The 16,115-nt window shown below is 49.2% G+C and overlaps 1 protein-coding gene across 4 annotated transcripts in view; it reads left to right on the top strand.

Annotated features, from left to right (window-relative positions):
- The first annotated feature begins 4,026 nt into the window (after nt 1-4,026).
- The window catches only part of PLEKHM2 (pleckstrin homology and RUN domain containing M2), a 37,544-nt gene continuing 25,455 nt past the window's right edge, over nt 4,027-16,115 (top strand). For 3 of the 4 annotated variants that reach the window (XR_006734257.1, XM_045548646.1, XM_045548644.1), the window contains exon 1: nt 4,220-4,316. Coding sequence is in view for 3 of the 4 variants with exons in the window: in XM_045548646.1 (XP_045404602.1) it covers nt 4,257-4,316 (60 nt within the window). In the remaining variant the exon portion in view is untranslated. Of the gene's footprint in view, nt 4,317-16,115 lie in introns of all 4 variants that reach the window. The other variant, XM_045548645.1, reaches the window with a different exon arrangement.

The raw sequence follows: 16,115 nt of genomic DNA, 5'->3' as shown, positions 1-16,115 counted from the left end.
GGAATAAAGAAGCCCAAAATTTCAATAACTTATTACAACAAAAGTTTACGCTGGACTTTGTTACAGTCCAAGGCAGGTGTTTTTGGTTCATAGGCAGCTCTCCACCACGCGGTGATTCCGGGATCTAGGCTCTTTACACTTTGTAAATCTGACATCCCCTTGACGTCATCTCACCCAGAGGGTGAGGAAACAGCATGGAAGAGAATACCCACTTGCTCAGAAGCCCAGCCTAGGCCTGGATCACTTCATTTCTGTCCATGTTCCATCAGAGAGGACTGGATCGCATACCTGTGCCTATGGCACAGGGGGCTGGGAAAGGTAGTCTAGCGCTGTGCCTGGCTCCAATCTTGTTACTGTGGAAAGAGAGCAGATTTTGGTGAACACCCAGAGGCCTTGGCCACAATGGGGAAGAGCATTCCCAGTAAGGGCCTTGGGCGTGAACATCCTGGTGTGTCTGGAACACACTAGCAGAAAGATTAGGAGATGAGTCAGTGGGGAGGCTGGATCAGATCAGCCATTATGGCCTTGGAGGCCAGAGAAGAGTATGGGTTTTATTCTAAATGCTAGGATAGGAAGCTGTTGGAGGCTTTTCGGCTAGGAGGCTGAATGATATCCCAATTGCTACCAACCCATCTTGCTGACTGGACAGTAATGAGGAAGGAACTGGATGCTTGACAGTTTAAAATAAAATCAGCTAGATTAAAGCTGTTTTGCCTTGGTTTCCCCAGTCCTAAAGTTGCAGATTGTCTGCACTTCCTCCTGGTGCTGGAGTTAAGGTGTGGGGACCCGGGCTGTTGAAGTCATGCACAACCCGCCCTCCAGGTCCCCCTCTCCAGATGGGGATCAAACAGCTTCATAAGACTGACGGCCAAGGAAATACGTGTTTCCTCCTCTGGAAACACGAATGTGAATGCGTTTGCCTTGAGTTTGGAGGGAAGAGAGGAATTAGTCCCTTAAACCATCGTCTATTTTTTTTAATCCTGTCCAATGACTTTTTAGGGGTGTGGCAGGATGAAGCTGCCAGCATGTTTTCCTACCTTTTCCCTCTCTGGGGCAGCCACACATCTTTGGAAAGAAAAGCACAGGATACTTGGTCCCCTCCTGTGGTCTTGCCTTCCTTCCCAGATTCCTCCCTCCTCTTACAGCATTTAGCAGTGTGAGACTTAGATGAGGACACTATTAAAAAGCAAAACAAAAAACCTCACAAGAACAGAATCCTTTTTCCTATGTCACTGATTTGGAAACTAAGGCAGAGTGACTTGCCCGAGGCCCTGGCATGAGTCAGTTAATGTTTTTGATTCTTGCTGCCTTTGACTCAGAGTCCCATGTACTTGCCATGTGATCAGCAAAGTCTTGTGCAATAAATGAATGGGCTTCAATTTCAAGCTTAATGACTTCCAATAACAGCCTTGATGGGCATTCTGTGTTCTTCATTTCAGATTTGCCCTGTTTTTGACAAGCAGGATGCAGTCCATATTTGAACTCTGAGCATGGAGCAATTACCTGCACATGAACGCACTTGGCCTCCTCCCTTTCCTGCAAGAAGTCTTGTTGGACTAAAATGTGCATCTCTTCTCCCACTCGCTCACATACCCGTGCAAACCTTGGGAATTTGGAAGACAGTAAGATCATATGTTTCTCTGAATGTTGTAAAAATTTGAACATGGGCCGGATGAGGTAGCTCATACTTTTAATCCTAGCACTCTGGGAGGCTGAGGCAGAAAGATCGCTTGAGCTCAGGAGTCCGAGACCAGCCTGAGCAACAGCGAGACCCTAACTCTACTAAAAATAGAAAAAATTAGCTGGGCTTGGGGGCATAGGCCTGTAGTCCCTCCCAGCTACTCGGGAGGCTGAGTCAGGAGGACCGCTTGAGCCCAGGGGTTTGAGGTTGCAGTGAGCCATGACGACGCCACTGTACTCTAGCCCAGGAGACAGTGAGACTCTGTCTCAAAAAAAAAAAAAAAAATTGACTGTGACCATCACCTATGTGTACAGATGAAAACAACATGGCAGAAATGCCACTACCTTCTCTCATCACAGACCAGATGGGCATCCCAGAATAAAAATAGCCAAGGAATAAAAATACCCATTGAATCCATCATGTGGCCAGGCCACAAACAACATTTGCAGGAAGGTAGTGCCTAGCAGAGGATGCTATTCAACAGCAGGGTAGAATCACACAGCTTGTTGGCTCTACTTTGAGCTGACAGGATTTTCATGAGCCAGAGCTGCACTGGACAGGTTGGGGCCCGTGGGCACCCTAGCAAGGATGGGCTAGGAGGGCAAGTGCACCATTAGACTAGTCATTCATTCCGGCTGACTTTCCTCCTACTTGCCACAAACATCTTTGGACACCTGGCTATTTCCTTCCTCATCCAAAGTAACGTGTCCTCTGCCCTCAGCCTTTTCTCTACCTATCCAGTGACCGCAGCCTTGATTGCTGCCTGTCCCTATTCTGCCCTCTGCCCAGCTCCAAGGAGGCTGCTATCTCTTATTTTCCTGAACTCAGTATGAATAAGAAAATACCTTGGGTTTAGTTACTATAGACTTCGCTTCTTTCTCTAAAGGCTTAGACCAAGCCCCTATGGGATCTCCTCCTAGAATAGTATGCAAAAACGTAAAAGGGTCCTTGGCCCAGAAAAGGATACAAATGGTTTCTGGAGTCAGATTCCTGGGTTGGCATCTGGGCTTCATCACTTGTTGTATGTTTTTAGGCAAATTACTTAACTCCCATCCCTCAGTTTCTACAATTTCTACAAGAATCATTGTGCAAGGACACATGAGACAAATGTACGTGAAGCACTTAGCTCAGTGCACGGGTTAACACCCAATACTTGTCATCATTGTTATCATTAGTATGAAGGTATTGAAGGGTATCTTGCCCTAGGTCCTGAGGTGGTCATGGAATGCAGCAAAGCCAGCTTCTCAAGTTGTTCCCTTTTCTTTTCTTGAGTTTATTTTGTCCCCTTAGCCAGTCACATAAAACCAAAATAAACTAACGACCACCATCTTGGGGTCTCTCCTTGGGAAACTGGGGAAGGGGAGGGATCTTTTGGATGTATGTGGGGTGGGCCCCTCTGGAAGAAGCTGTAGAATCAGTGTTTCAGATGCCGTGCCAGGGACTTGAGGCTGGGGTAGCCTGAGCAGAGAAGAGGGGAGACTGGGGAGCCAGAGTTGAGAATTGGGGTGTCTAAGATAAAAAGGAAGAATTAACAGATGTATCAGGATATGTTTGTTTGGGGACCAAATGAGGGAAGTGAGCCAGGTAGGAGACTGAGAACTCTAAGTGTAGGGGGCTTTTTAAGAGATGGCACATTTGATTTGGGGAGGGGGGTGCGAATTTGGGGAGGGGGTTCATGGGGACAGGTGGGGCTGAAGAAGTGGGGGGAGGATAAGGAGTAGGAAGGGCTTTAGGTATGAAGGGGAAGTGAAGAGGGTGTGTTTTGGGGGTGGGGAGGGCACCAGCGACCTGAAGTGACCTGAAGTTTGGTTCAGGGGGTTGAGAGGTTGAGTGGGGGGTTGAGAGGCTGGGGAGGGTCCGGGGTCAGCAGGCAAGTGAGGGTGCTGGGGCCTCTAGGCTGCCAAAGCCAGGGGGCCTGGGCTAAGGAAGGGAGGGAGACAGGTGGGGTCTGTGGGGCTCTGGGGTCCCTGGGCAGAGGGGCGTCTCTGAGGAGGGCCGGGGGGGTCCCCGGCAGGGGAGGAGGGGTCTGTGTGCTGACCAGGGCCGGCGGAGGGGGATAGGGGCCTCTGGGCCGGGAGAGTCTCCGGCTGGCAGAGTCCCTGGAGTTTGTGGTGTCTCCGGTCCGACCGAAGGGCGGGGAGAGGTGTTGGTGGGCTGACGAGGGCCGTGGGGCAGGGGCGCGGGGTCCCCGGGCGGTGGTGGCGGGGAGCTCCCGGGTCTCTGAGGAGGGCCGCGGCCCGGGGGTGTGTGCGGGTCTCCGGTCCCGGGAGTCCCCGGCGCGGGCGGGCCCTGGCGCCGCCCCGCCTGACATCAGTTCCTGCCGCCGCCGCCGCCGCCACCGCCGCGCACAGCCCGTGGCCTCCTTCCCGGCCGGCCGCGCTCCGGAGCCGCCGGGCCGCGGCGGAGCGAGGGCCCGGGCGAGGCGAGGGCCGGGCGGCGGGCGCCGGGCCCCGCGGCCGGCACGACGGAGCCCCCGCACGGCCGGCGGCAGCGGTTGGCGGCGGCCCCGGGCCCCCGGCGCGGGAAGCGGCGGCGGGGCTGCGGCGGCGGCGGCGGCGGCGGCGGCGACAGCGCCATGGAGCCGCGGGAGGTGAAGGACCGGATCCTGGAGAACATCTCGCTGTCGGTGAAGAAGGTGAGCGCGGCCTCCGCTCCCGGCCGGGGCCCTTCCCCGCCCGGCGCCCCCTCAGCCCTCCCGCGGCTCCCGCCCGGGCCGGGGGTCCCTCGTGCCACCGGGACCTGGGCCCGCCGCCCTGCCCCTCCGCGACACGGGGCCGAGCGGCGGCCGGGAGCCCCGGGCCCCCGGAGGGGAAGCGGGGCCGCTCACGTGAGCTGCGCGACCTCCGAGCTATTTTTAAAAAACAAAGTTGAGGTCAGCACCCTCAGAGCTTCCCCAAGCCCGGCCCGGGCCCTGCCTTCCAGGAGAGGGTGGGAAGAGCCCACTGGCAGCGTCCCTGCGCCGCCCGCCGCATCCTCCCAGCTCCCCGCTCGCCTGTCTGGCGGTCCCGGTGAAGGCCAGAGATGGCAACTTCCAGGTTCCCCAGGCCTGTGTGTCGCCCGTGGTCCTGGGAAGTCGCCTGAATAATCTTGCCCAAGGATGGCAAGAGACTCATTGCAGAGCTTTTTGGTTGAGAACCCGAAGTACCTGGGAATTGCGTTTTGGGTGGTGATCCGTGGAACTGGGTGACACCACAGACACCCTGGGGCTTGCGGCAGTAGAGATCATTGTCCCGATTCCAGGTAGAAATGAGTGCAGTACCTGTCAAGGACATCCATTTGTGATGAACTCAGCTTATCTGAAAAAGGGTCCTGTGCCAGAAGGTAGAATTCATATTGACCGAAAACTTACATGGCCAAACCAGAAAAGATTATTTTTCCTAACTTGAATTCCTGGCTCAATTGATAATCTCAGAAACTGAAAAAAAAAAAAAAATGACTTGTGTGGGGGAAAGACTCACTAGGTTATTTTTACTACTTCAAGGAACCAAAATGAAGAGAATTAATTACATCAATCCTATACTTAAATAACTGTGTTTTTCCCACTTAAATTCCTCAAAAGTAACACAGGCAAGCAATTTGACCTTTCATAAAGATAAATGTGGCTTAAAGAAAAAAGTGGATCCTAAATTGCTCTTACTAAAATGTTCCTCTAAAAGCACAACTTCAAGTAATATTGCAGAGATCCAACAAGAGTTTTGTTTGGTTTTCCTGAGCTTTGCTAATGCAATGAGGTATAGTTTTGCTTACTCAAGGAGTGCAGGATGAGCAAATACTTTGTTAAAAAGCAATACATCTTTCGAAGAGAAAGGAACACAGTGACCTTTCTAATCTAATTTGGGCTGATTATGGCTTCAGATAGAAGATTTTGTCTTTGGATTTCAAACCAATAAATGGGGAAGGGCCTTGATACAGAGGTGGTAGACATGGGCACCCTGTCACTTGTGTAAGCATGGATCTTTGGAAGGCGGAGATCCACTCTGTAAAACAGACTGCCATTTATGAAAGAGTTGGGTGTGTTTGTCAAGGTGTTTGGACAAACACATTTTATTGAGCTGTAATGCACCCCAGAATATATAAGTCACGTGGTAGAAACTGCAAACCCATCCCTGGGTGTATCACACCAAAGGCATGACTAGCATCATCGTTAAGAACATGGTTTCTGGGGTCCGGCTGTGTGGGCTGAATCCCCACCCTGCCAATTCATAACCCTGGAGCCTTGGGCAGGTTTCTTAACCCCTCCATGCCTCAGTTGCCTCATCTGTAAGCAGGGATAAAATTAGAGTTGTGATAAGATTTAATGAAAGGATATCGAATGTTTAGCATGGTTCTTTTTTTTTTTTTTTTTTTTTTTGAGACAATCTCACTCTGTCACCCCAGGTAGAGTGCAGTGGTGTCATCGTGGCTCACTGCAACCCCAAACAACTAGGCTCTTCCTGCCTCAGCCTCCCAAGTAGCTGGGACTACAGGCATGTGCCACAATGCCTGGCTAATTTTTCTTTCTTTCTTTTTTTTTTTAAGAAGAGATGGGGTCTCGCTCTTGCTCAGGCTGGTCTCGAACTCCTGAGCTCAAGCAATCCTCCAGCCTTGGCCTCCCAGAGTGCTAGGATTATAGGCATGAGACACCGCACATACCCCTAGCATGGTTCTTGACCCAGTCTTAACTGGTAGCTTTGTTTATGTTAAAGAGCCAATTCCTCACTTTTACAAGGCTTGAAGATGGCTCAAGTGCCTCACCACCTAAAGGTTGTTATATAACACCATTTGTTCTTGTTAGCCACTTCCTTTGTATGCTTGTTTCAGACAACTACAATATGATTCTCGCATCGTGAAGTGCGTTTGGTTTTCTGATTCAGTATCTGCTTCTAATAGGAATCCGTTAGCTTTGCTACTGCGTTAGACATTGAAGACTAGCAGTTCTGGGATTTGATTTGTCCTTAAAGGCCAGTCTCACTAAATTTGTTGTACAGCACCTTGAGAGTTCCTTTGCCTTTTTTCTTCCATCCTACCACCAGTAAAATGGTTTTACCTGTCCTTTTATAAGGATATTGAATAAAGAAAATGAGATGTGTATTTCTGCAAAGAAAGATCCATTGTATATTATATATTTGCAAAGAGTATTTTAGAACTTTTTATTAAAATATAACATGCTGGCCAGGTGTGGTGGCTCACGCCTGTAATCCTAACACTGTGGGAGGTGGAGGCGGGAGGATTGCTTGAGCGCAGGAGTTTCAGACCAGCCTGAGCTAAATGACACCTGGTCTCTACTAAAAATAGAAAAATTAGCCTGGTGTGGTGGCGCAGGCCTGTAGTTCCAGCTACTCAGGAGGCTGAGGCAGGAGGATCACTTGAGCCCAGGAGGTAGAGGTTGCAGTGACCTATGATGATGCCACTGCACTCTAGCCGGGAAGACAGAGCAAGACTCTGTCTGAAAAAAAAAGAAAAAAATATATAATACGCATACAGAAAAGTGCACAGGTCCTGAGTGTATAGTCTAATGTGTTCTTACAAAGTGAACGCACTCACACATCCAGCACCCAGACCCAGAAACAGAACATGACTATTATCACAGAAGCCCCCCCAACCTTGTTCCCCCTCCCAGAAACTACACTCTCAAGGTAACCACTATCCCCAAGCAATATTGTTGAGTTCAGCTATTTCCACACCTAGATTTTGTGATAGTGCACATCCGTTATAACACCAGAAAGGTGAAATAGCTGTTATCCCACCTGAATCCAAGGAAACCTGTGTTCTGATAGGGACACAAGATTCTTAGGGGTTAGAGAGAACTGGAGAGTTTAATAATTAACACAAATTAAATGAAAATGATAACAATAAAAAGCAAGTTCCATATGTACTTGAAAGGGGGCCAGTAGCAGAAACACCCAGGTGCTGCTAATAAAGCCTGTGGTTGCCGATTTGTTAACAGTTAAAGAGAAATGTCCACCTCAAAGACAGTGCTGGCATTTGTGATTGGCACATGGTTCTCCTAAATAGCATCTTCTCCAGGGGTGGGAAGGCAGTGGTTTTCAGGAGAGTTTTGTTTTGTTTTCAAGGAGCAGTGAGTGTCTGTTGCATATTCACACAGTATGAACAAAGGCTCTATGCTGGAAGAAGCAGCTTCTGACCTCTAAGAGTTTGTGTATTGGTTGAGCTGGAGAGAATTTTAAAAAAATAATAACTAGGGCAAAGAGATGCTCTCAGAGGAGGGCTTAACTGAGTCTTGACGGATTCGTAGAATTCAGAGAAAGAAGCAGCAGGCATTCAAGATAGAAGGAACAGCCTCCTAAGCATCCCCAAGGAAGTGGGGCCCTCCAGGTGGTCTTTGAGGACAGTGAAGAAATGGACCAGTCTCAAGAGTGCTGAGGGTTCTGCAGGATGTGGCTGGCAGGTGCTTTCTGTGGAAGCCATGTACCAGTGGATACAAATGCAGGTTTCACAGGTACACAGACCTGGGCATAGGTTTGTATTCCGAGTTTGTCACTGACCACGTGCATCCTGGCAAAGACTGGACCTCTGTTAGTGTCAGGAGCCAGAACCTACCCATAGTGTTATCATGAGAATTCAGTTAGGTGAAATAACGTGCTTACAGCACTTAGCACAATACCTAGCACACAGTAAGGCCTAAATAAAATAAAGCCAGCGTTACTACTTGCGGTGTGGACTCTGTAGTTTACTCTTGCAGTTTTCAATGAAAGTCTTATACTCCACTCTGCTCTGTTTCTTCAAGCTCAGGGGTCGGTAGATTATTTCTTAAAAGACCAGATGGTAAATATTTTCAGGCCATAGGATCTTTGTTGAAACTACTCAGTTCTGCTTAATAGCAACCAAGCATGTATGGGTGTGGCTAGGTTCCAATAAACCTTTATTTACAAAAGTAGGTCGCAGGCTGGATCTCGGCCCATGGGTGGTAGTTTATATATGTACACATGTGTGCATACGAAAATGTCCTCACTAGGGTAAGCTAGGGATCACCCTCAGAGAAACTGGGGTGACCAGTCCTATAGTTAACCCAGTCTCTGTTGTAGCTGTGTTTTTGCGCGTTGTATCAGGCTTGCGGAGGAAATATGGACGCCTGTAAATCCCATCACGTGTACATGTATTCAGTTATTCAAAAATGTTTAGTGAGCACCTTCCCTAGGTCCTCCCTGTTCTAGGCCCTACGAAGGTCTCTGCCCTCATCATGCAGCTGAAATTTTGGTAGGAGAAGAAGGGTGACAAATTAGTAGACAGACAAATACAGAGATGATTTCAGACTGTGGCAAGTGTTACGAAGGCATTATTAGGCAGAGCTTCCTCATAATTAATAAAGAATTGGCAGGAAAGTTTGCTTTGGAGGAGGTAGTCAGGAAAGACTTCCCTAAGGCGGTAACATTGCATCCAGCAGGGAACATTGACTAGGATAAGATGATGAAAAGTTATACTAAGACAATAAGTAGCTGTTTTAAAAACACAAATAGCTCAGAGGTATGTAAAATGAGAATAATCCCCTCTTCTCCCTCCCCTTAAATGGGATAAATGAATTCTAATAAAGTAACTGTCACTCAGTGGATATTCCTGGGTAGTGACAACCTTCCCTGCCTAGGTCTCCCACCCACTTCAGTTTGGGCAGACACTTACCGCCCCGCCAGGGTAGGCTCTCAGTGAGGTTCTATTTCCGGCCAGGCACACCCTGTCTCGAGCAGGAATCTCCCAGCCCTATCGGGATCTGCTGGCGCTAGTGAATGAGCTGCAGCTGTTGTTCAGCCCGGCCTATTGTGCAGCAAAATAGGCCGCCTTGGGTGGTGGACTTTTCCCCATTTTTCTACCCCTTCAGATAGGTTAGATCTGCCAGCCAGCACATTAAAAATTAGCTGGGGCAGCTCATTCCTGGAGAGGGACTGGTAGGCAGATAGATGTGAGAATTATATTGATTATTTGGTGTGGATCAATAGTTTTGTTCTCTCTGACTTTACAGAAAAACTCTTAAGAGTTTTAAATGTTCTTGAAATCCCTAAGGACCTGAGTCACCAGGGCAGAGACCTAAATAAAATAATATCTGCACACATTTTATAAACTGCAAAGCTGAGGGTCACTGTGCCTTCTTCCCACCTGCTAGCATTCTCTGTAGCTATTTCTCTGCTGCTTTCCTCTCTCCCAGAATAGGGGCTGTGTGGTGAGAGCTGGCGAGGACCTGAAGGTCCCCAACTGGGAACACGTGATGTGTACGGCAGGATTCTGACCCATGAGTAACCCCACCCAGGCCCAGGAGTAGATACTAGCGGAGAAGCAATAACTGCTTTTTCTGAGCCCTGCCCATTCACTTGTAAGATATGGTTCTCCTTTGGAGAAATGCTCCTCTGATGTCAGGTTTCTGTGTGGAGGCTTGTGACACTGTGGTCCTTTCCATCCCATCACAGAACACCCTGGGCCCTCTCTCTCCATGGCGTGGCTCTAGCTCAGGCCTGTCCAGATTGAAAGGCCCCCATTTGATGATTTGAGGCCAGGCAGAAACTCACCTGGGGTAAGACAGAAACAGGAGTGCTGTTCAAATGGGGTGGACCACAGCTGGCTCTCTGTGGTCACTCTGTAGTCACAGTTAACACTCTGGAGTTTCAGGTGGAGCCCTGGTGATTCCTGTGGGTCTCCCTCAAAACTCACTTGGCTGGAGCCTTGATGAATGTGAAAAGAAATGCTCAGCAAAATTGAAAATCTGCTGCCAGCTGACAAAAATGTTAGGTCTAGAAACCAACGTTGAGTAACAGGCGGACTGGTCAAGACATGTTTTAGGTCAAGGAATTTGGCCAGATGCTGTGGCTCACTCCTGTAATCCTAGCACTTTGGGAGGCTAGGGTGGGAGGATCGCTTGAGGTCAGGAGTTTGAGACCAGCCTGAGCAAGAGCAAGACCTCGTCTCTACAAAAAATAGAAAAACTAGCCAGACGTGGTCGTGTGCACCTGTTGTCCCAGCTACTCGGGAGGCTGAGGCAGGAGGGTTGCTTGAGCCCAGGAGTTTGATGTTGCAATGAGCTACGATGACACCACTGTACTCCAGCCTGGGGTGACAGAGTGAGACCCTGCCTCAAAACAAACAAACAAACAAACAAAAGACATGTTTTAATGTGGAAAGAAAGGAGCTGGTGTTCAGAGTGTGAATGCTGGGGGGAGGAGATTGGCATTTGTAGGGACCATGGGGCTCCTGGGTGGGTCATTCTTACCTCTCGAGTCTGCAGTGCTGATCTCTGGCATCAGGATTCACCACCATGGCGAGAGTGTGCTGCTGCCGAAGCTCGCAGTGCCCTTCTGTCCGAGGAAAGCCGTTGAGGCTTTTCTCACTTACGGTGTTAAAAGCTCTCCCAGGCGGCCATGGCCATCTCTGCAGAAGAAGCAGGTTTCTCAGCTTGGGATCTGGAACCCTGCCGTGCACCGTGGAGTGAGCAAGTCTGGGCCCACAGCTCTCCTCCTTGAGAGTCTAAACCAGGCAGCAGGGCTGGTTGGTTCAGGTTAACTCACCTTTCCAGCCCTGCCTTCCTGATCGCTACTCGCTCAAGGTGCACATTTCCTAGAACTTCCATTGAGTCAGGAGAATAAGGATGACGTCTGGGAAGGGCCTTTTGACTGGAGCTGAAAGATCAGGTCATTGATCTACTGGTTATTTTAACCATCCCGGGTCCTGAGAGTGTCTCCTGACCTCGGCAGTAAAGCAGCTTGCCTTGCTGCACAGATATTCTCCCTTTTTATGCATTTATGATTTACCATTTTCTCCCTTGCTTGTAAGTGTTTACAAACATAGAAATACATAAGAAAGAAGGTTATTAGTTTCCTGTAATCTCCCCTCCTCCCTGATTAACTGTATTTAGCAGTTGGAACCAACAGATTCTAAGAAACCCAATAATATGTGAAAACAAGGAAGGAACTGATGCACATTTGCAATCTACAAAAATCTCCAAACTTAATTCCCAGGAGTAATAATCAACCTTCACTGCTGACACTTTTGCCCCACGTTGTTTGTGTGTGGTGTTCACGGACTGCCAAGGGGTGAGCGTCGGAACACGGTGAGAGGAAGGGGAGTACCGATGCCACAGGAATCCTGACGTGTGCCAGGCCCCACGCTCGGCACGTTCAAACTTGCAGGATGGCTCCTGAGGCCTGTTTAATACACGAGGAAAATGGAGTTTAGAGGAGTAACTTGCCCAGAGTTATAAAGCTGGCAAGGGGCAGAGCTGGGATTGGAACCACTTTCTGGCTCTTGCTCTTTCATTTCTCTGAGCCTTGTCCGTCTCCATGGAGGGGGTTAGTCTCGAAATGCTAACAGGTAACACGTCAGTCTGTGGGCCGGTCCTCCGTAAAACCATCCATTCATTTAACAAATATTTGTTGAGTGACTGGTATGTGCTGAGCATTCTTCTAGTCACTGCAGATCCTACCAAGCCTCTGCCCCCGTGGGGCTGACTTTCTAGAAGAAGAAACAGACATCAAACAAATTGCAGTAGCATAGGTGTACACCCCACGTCTCCCTAATGTCCTTTAATAACCATTATGGTTTCGTAATCCATGAACTTCCCACCATGCTTCCTAATTCCATATTTATATTTTCAGTTTGTAAAGCACCTCTTTTTTTTTTCTCCCCTAGAGACAGGGTCTTGCTCTGTTGTCCAGACCAGAATAGAGTGGTGTGATCATAGCTCACTGTAATCTCAAACTCCTGGGCTCAACGATCCTTCTGCCTCAACCTCCCAAGTAGCTAGACTACAGGTGTGTGCCACCATGCCTGGTTAATTTTTAAAATTTTTTGTAGAGACAGGGATCTCTCTATGTTGCCCAAGCTGGTCTTGAACTCCTGGCCTCACGTGATCTTCCCACCTCAGTCTCCCAAAGTGCTGAGATTACAGGTGTGAGCCAGCCAACATACCCAGCCTCTGTGAAATATTTGTATTGTACTGCAGGGGACTGGAGTAGAGGCAAGGATCCCCCAGTGACCCCCAACCTAACATTGTGATTTAGACAGTGACTTGGTAGACATTTTCCTTGGCAACACATGGGCTGTCTGGGTGGGGGAGCACCCATGAGGTCATGTTGTAGGCACAGCAGAGGAAAAGGGAAGTAAAAGATGAACAAAGAACCAACTAAGGCTCCAGCGCTTTGCAAGGCTGGTTAAAATGAGGCTTTGAAAAACTCCCTTCTCCTCCTGCCAGTGCCGCACACAACACTGAGCATGGAGTGCTCAGAAAACAGCGCAGGGTTTCTGCCAGCTCCTGCTTCCATCCCAGTGGTGGAGGGATGGAGTAGAGTCGTGTGCACTGCATGTTCTTTTGGGCCGTGCAGTTCTTTCTGGCTAGCTTCTAGGTCTCTGGTGTTTGCCTAGGGACCACTTGGCAGAACCGCTTATCATTTTTCTCCCCACCTTGAAAGGAGTCCTTGGTCCCTCCATATGAAGCCAAGCCCTGTGCTGAGTTCTGAGGCAGAGGAATCATAGTACCTTGAGGTTTAGACACTCTCCTTCCAGGAAGGGGAAACATTTAACTGCTTTTGGAAACTATATTCTGTCAAATTACCCAAGAGATCTGTGCCCAAGTAGGCTAGTCGCCTTCAGCTGTCGTTCCTACACCCCCAAAACAAGCACAGAAAAATGAAATCCACAGGTAATTCAAGTACCTGCTTTTTTCAACTTTCCCCCTATGTCTTTCACAGAGCTGTCAGTAGAGCAGAGAGCCTACTGCCTCTCTGGCAAAGGGGCTGCTGTCTTTAGTGGTGAATGAATGGTTAAGAAGCATTAATTTTACCAGACTTGCTTAAAGAATGATGCAGGCCCATGTAGACACACCCTTTATGACAACTCTACATGTGGGGGTGCCAGTCAGTCCAAGGATGCCACCCAGCCTGGGCACAAGCCCTTCCTGGGCAAGGACATTAGCTGCCCTGCAAAGACATCACTGAAGGACAGCATTTTTCATGCCAAGAAACTAGGCTGATCGTTTCTGAATCACAGGGTCTCTGACTGGTTCTCATGCAGCGGTGATTTCTGGGCTTTCTTGCTCTATAATCCACTGTAATCGATTGCCTTTGAGAATGAAATATTTTCCAGGCTCAGGTGCGGTGGGATCTCAGGTGGGAGATTTTTTTTTTTTTTTTTTTTTTTTTTGAGACAGAGTCTCACTCTGTTGCCCGGGCTAGAGTGAGTGCCGTGGCGTCAGCCTAGCTCACAGCAACCTCAAACTCCTGGGCTCAAGCGATCCTCCTGCCTCAGCCTCCCGAGTAGCTGGGACTACAGGCATGCACCACTATGCCCAGCTAATTTTTCTATATATTTTTAGCTGTCCATATAATTTCTTTCTATTTTTAGTAGAGGATGGGGTCTCGCTCTTGCTCAGGCTGGTCTCGAACTCCTGAGCTCAAACAATCCGCCCGCCTCAGCCTCCCAGAGTGCTAGGATTACAGGCGTGAGCCACCGTGCCCGGTCCTAGCACATTCTTTTAATCAAATTTCATCACAATTGCCTTCTGGATTTACAATAGAATTATACTGAATTCAGAGATAACTGAATTCACTGATAACCTCTCCCTGCTCCCCACTCCCCGTCTCTAACTCCCGTCACACACCTTCCTGCACGGGGCATCCGTACTAGATGGGAGCCCCAGAAACTTCTGCTTCATGACCACATGATTTCTAAGGGCTCTTCTGCTTTTGAATTCTGAAGTTCTTCTGTCCTGGCCAGCATCCAGCCCTGTCTTAGATCCCAGTGGCGATTCTCTATAGAAATGCTGTTGGCAGTGATGTTCCATTCCTTGGATCAATAAAACAGGCATTATTGTTCTTAAGAAGCTTTGCTAGGACTTAAGAGACTCCAGCCTGCCTGCCTTGTTTGTTTGCTTATGTGCTTGCTCATGTGTTTTTGAGAGGAGGGATGGTGAGCTCCGGTTTTCCCTTTAAATCCTCGGGAGTTTGTGCGTCTAGCTAGAGCAAGTTGCTGGCAATCAAGGTGGGCAGGTTGTCCTGCTGGCCTCCTCAAAGGGACATTAGGTAGTTCTGACCACACTGACCCTTCTCCAGCTGTCACTGATACTGATGCACCCTCTTGGGGTCCCTCTCTCTGAGAAGTCCAAGCATCAAGGTTTGGGGACATCCCAACTCCAAAGGTACTAAATGATATTGCATGGCTTGAGCTCTGCCTTTCCTCTGAGGATCTGCCTTGGGAAGGATGAATGTCCATGAAAACCAGAGGGATGGTTTGCCCAACCAGTGGCCATGTGCGAACAGACAGGCAGTGCCTGCTCACTGTCCCTGAGACTCGTCCGTCACCTGCAGCACCCCTGCAACGTCCTCAAGGGAGAGCAGCCTCAAGGACTAAGCAGACCTAGAGGGTCCCTGCAGCCCAGTCTGGCTGTGAGGTTGAGTTGCTCTTATTTAGCTGTGGTCATCATTGATTTAACTTTTTTGTTATTTTTGTTTGTTTTTTTGGAGACAGAGTCTTGCTCTGTTGCCCCAGCTAGAGTACAGCGGCGTCATCATAGCTCACTGCAACCTCAAACTCCTGGGCTCAAGTGATTCTCCTGCCTCAGCCTCCCAAGTAGTTGGGACTATGGCATACCACCACACCTAGCTAATTTTTCTATTTTTTGTAGAGACAAGGTCTCACTCTTGCTCAGGCTGGTCTCGAACTCCTGAGCTCAAGCGGTCCTCCCACTTCAGCCTCCCAGAGTGCTAGGATTGCAGGTACGAGCCACCTTGCCCAGCCTGATTTAACTCTTAAAAGAGGTGATTTGAGGTAAGGTGACAGTCCACCCATTCTTGGGGTCTTTACTACTTTTGGATTTCCATCTCCTAGACCTGCACTGCTGAGGCTGTTCAAAACGTTCTGTCTAAATATATCTGGTCTCCGTGGAGCCAGCAGGGAGGCTGCTGTTACCTGGTGACCTCCTCCCTGGACAGCAGCAGAGAGCTGCCAGCGCCAAGCCGCTTCTCCTGATCTGTGGGTCTGCCTGCGTCCCTTGTGGGTGACCAGGGGCGGAGCAGGCGCAGCGGTTCAGCGCGGTAGTGGTCAGGCAGTTACAGCAGGCATGTCTGTCCAGCCTCATCTGATGTTGGAGCAGGGGTTTTTATCCCACTCTGTAAATATGGAAGTGTGGCGCCCCTCCCCTGAGCCTCTCCAGTACAGCCTGTAAGTGGGCAGCAGCGTTGAGATCCAGATCTCCCATCTGTTGGGCTGCGCAGTTCTCTGTGGTCTTGACTGACCAGGGAGAAAGAAAGGAGGTCACCTGGACTGCCTTGTTTTCATTTGGCCATTTGTAATCTTTCACAGGTACCTTTGAGTTATCTATTGGAGACCAATCTAGGAGGATTTCTTAGTACCAACCCTAGTACTAGAAATTGTTTTGTGGTTGTGTGTGGATAAGAGAGAGACTGTGGCAGCTCAGAACAGGAGTGGGACTCACCCTAATTAAAATGCTCTGAGTCAGGCG

The sequence above is a fragment of the Lemur catta genome, chromosome 3 (genome assembly GCF_020740605.2).
Source record: "Lemur catta isolate mLemCat1 chromosome 3, mLemCat1.pri, whole genome shotgun sequence".
Lineage (NCBI taxonomy): Eukaryota > Metazoa > Chordata > Mammalia > Primates > Lemuridae > Lemur > Lemur catta.
The sequence above is the reverse complement of the archived record's forward strand: the minus strand, read 5'-3'. Positions and strand labels throughout refer to the sequence as shown.